Source organism: Diuraphis noxia, unplaced genomic scaffold (genome assembly GCF_037042655.1).
Source record: "Diuraphis noxia isolate RWA-SAM2 unplaced genomic scaffold, SU_Dnox_SAM2 contig0001, whole genome shotgun sequence".
Lineage (NCBI taxonomy): Eukaryota > Metazoa > Arthropoda > Insecta > Hemiptera > Aphididae > Diuraphis > Diuraphis noxia.
The window spans coordinates 57,796,572-57,798,988 of record NW_028301711.1 but is presented as its reverse complement, the minus strand read 5'-3'; the positions used below and the strand labels follow the sequence as shown (position 1 = coordinate 57,798,988).

The window sequence follows — 2,417 nt, the reverse complement described above, 5'->3', positions numbered from 1 at the left end:
ATACACAAATCTATATACATATAAACAGACATAGATATAAAAATCTGAATCGTGATCTAATTGTTAACCTATAAGATAAAATATAAAATTATAGATAAGATTTATAACAATTTTAGCGATTTTATGTATGTTTTAAATTTATGGACTTTAAGTCTCAGATACTATTTATTATATATATAAAAAATACATAATAGATAATAATAGAAAACACTTCTAAAAAAAGGGGACTAAAGCCTTTAAGTGCCTCCCCCTCACCCGAACCCACGCCTACATTTAAATCTAACATTGGGCAAAAAAGAAAATTATCCATTTTTTAACATAAACTTAAAATTAATTTATTAATTTACTAACTGAATTACCCGTCGTTGCCGGGTTTATTAATTGTTGCTATCTGGTAAGATAAAATATTATATATTTAAATTAAATTTAAATAATATTGTTTAAAAAAATATGTCATATTATATTAATTGTTTATTAAGCTGATTTTTATCGTAAATATAATACGAGTATAGAGCTGTAATTCCTGTTGGTGCCAAAATAACTAAACTCGTGGGCGTACTGACTCTGAAGTATGTCACACACAATTGGCCATGTGAAAAACAATCTTCTCTTTTATCGATTCCTGCAAATTTCAAGGTTTGCCCTTCTGATTAGTTTATTGTCATGGAACAACATACTATTACAGGAAACTGCACTCTCTTGAAGGGGAAAGGATAATCTGATGGTATCATTGGTATGCGAGAAATAAGACTGATTCACCTTTTGCAGATCCAGTCATAATAAAAGTCCACACGGTCCATGTATCATGTTAGCCTATACTATCTCATACAATAAAGGATCTATAACTGGATTTGGAATCTCAGCACACACGAATGCATCTATCATATCTGATGATATTCGATTCCCCAAGTATCATTGCAATATGTGTATGTGAGTTAGGCCTCGCTTCTGCTATTCAATGAAATATATATGGCACCTCAATTCCCCAAACAAATCACCTTTTCTCAACATGTCCATTAATTTTTTAACTTTTAAATTAAAAACTCTTGCAATGATGTCTGTGCGATGGTAATTTTTTTGTCCTGGTAGAAGTGTTTCTTGGATTTCTTGCCATTTTGGATTACACGTAAAAGTTATGAATAAATCTGAGCTGCCATAGTGTGAAATATACATCAGTGCATCTTGGTATCGTTCATGCATATGTCGTGGAACTCCTATAAAAGATTATGGCAACACAACTAATGTTCCGAGTTGATCTGCTTCAACATTTTGTCTTCCAACGGCATCTTTTAAATGAATACATTTATCTGCTCTAAGCTTTTTTTGATGATTTCTGATAAAAAATAATTTTTCAGTATCTATTTGTGCATACATATCTACTAAATATTGGTTTAACAATAGTCCATAACGAAGCAAATGATTATCTAGTTCTTTTCTAACCATAATTCTGTATGAATACAAATCAGAAGCTGATACAGTTTTATTCTTAAAGGGGATTTTTTTATTTGCATCCTTCTGAGTATTATTCTGTAAAAAATCTATCGAGTATCCATCTTCTACATAACTGAACATTAGAGGATATTGAAGTATGTCCTAAGATCTGTGTAATTCACTTATCTGTTGTAGTCAATTATCGTGGCTTTGAATGATAATATCTATTTTATCAAGTTGCTGCCCAACTATTACTAAAGCTACTTCATTAGTTATTGCTGCATTGTAACAGCTTTTATGTTAATAATATTAGATATTGCTTGATAGATGGCACCACTGTTGTGTACTTACAACCACTTAATATTACCTTTAGGTGTTGAATTTCCAAAAATCCTTTCTTAAAGCACGGTGAAATTATAAAATTAATCCATCTTGAAAATGTCAAGCAGATCTGCCCTGTGGTTTGGGCTCTACGGTGATCCTTCTGGAGGACAAAAAAAAAAAAACGATAAAGATTATTGTACGCCATTGTGGATAAAACATGTTATAACAACTACTATCATAACAAGTGTTGAAAATCTATGAAATAAGTTCATTAACGGACCACGGTATAATATCATTATTCATAAATGTAGGTACCTACATTTCTTAATTTTCTTTGAAATTTTTTATATTATTTCCATTAATAAACTATAACCACGAAATAAAATATATTAAAAATTATTTTTTTATCTCAGAAATTGTGAAAGGCATGTGGGCATATTATTCATTATAGTCACTACCATTAATACTATAGACACACACGCTCCTATATGCACTGAAATATAATTGATTGATTATAAGTCCCAAGTTTGAGTAATTCGAATAATATTATACTCTCGTGATATTGATTTTAAACATTCATATGTCATAAAAAATTTATATATAAATTATATAATATGTTCATAAGAATGAGTTTCTTTAAAAAAAAATATGGGAAAATTGCC

At 29.6% G+C, this 2,417-nt stretch overlaps 1 protein-coding gene across 1 annotated transcript; it reads right to left on the bottom strand.

Moving 5' to 3' along the window:
• Positions 1-1,224: 1,224 nt before the first annotated feature.
• LOC149061009 (uncharacterized) lies at positions 1,225-1,572 on the bottom strand. Its single transcript, XM_089230806.1, has one exon. The coding sequence runs from the start codon at positions 1,570-1,572 to the stop codon at positions 1,225-1,227; it is 348 nt and encodes a 115-aa protein (XP_089086932.1).
• Between the last annotated feature and the right edge of the window lie 845 nt (positions 1,573-2,417).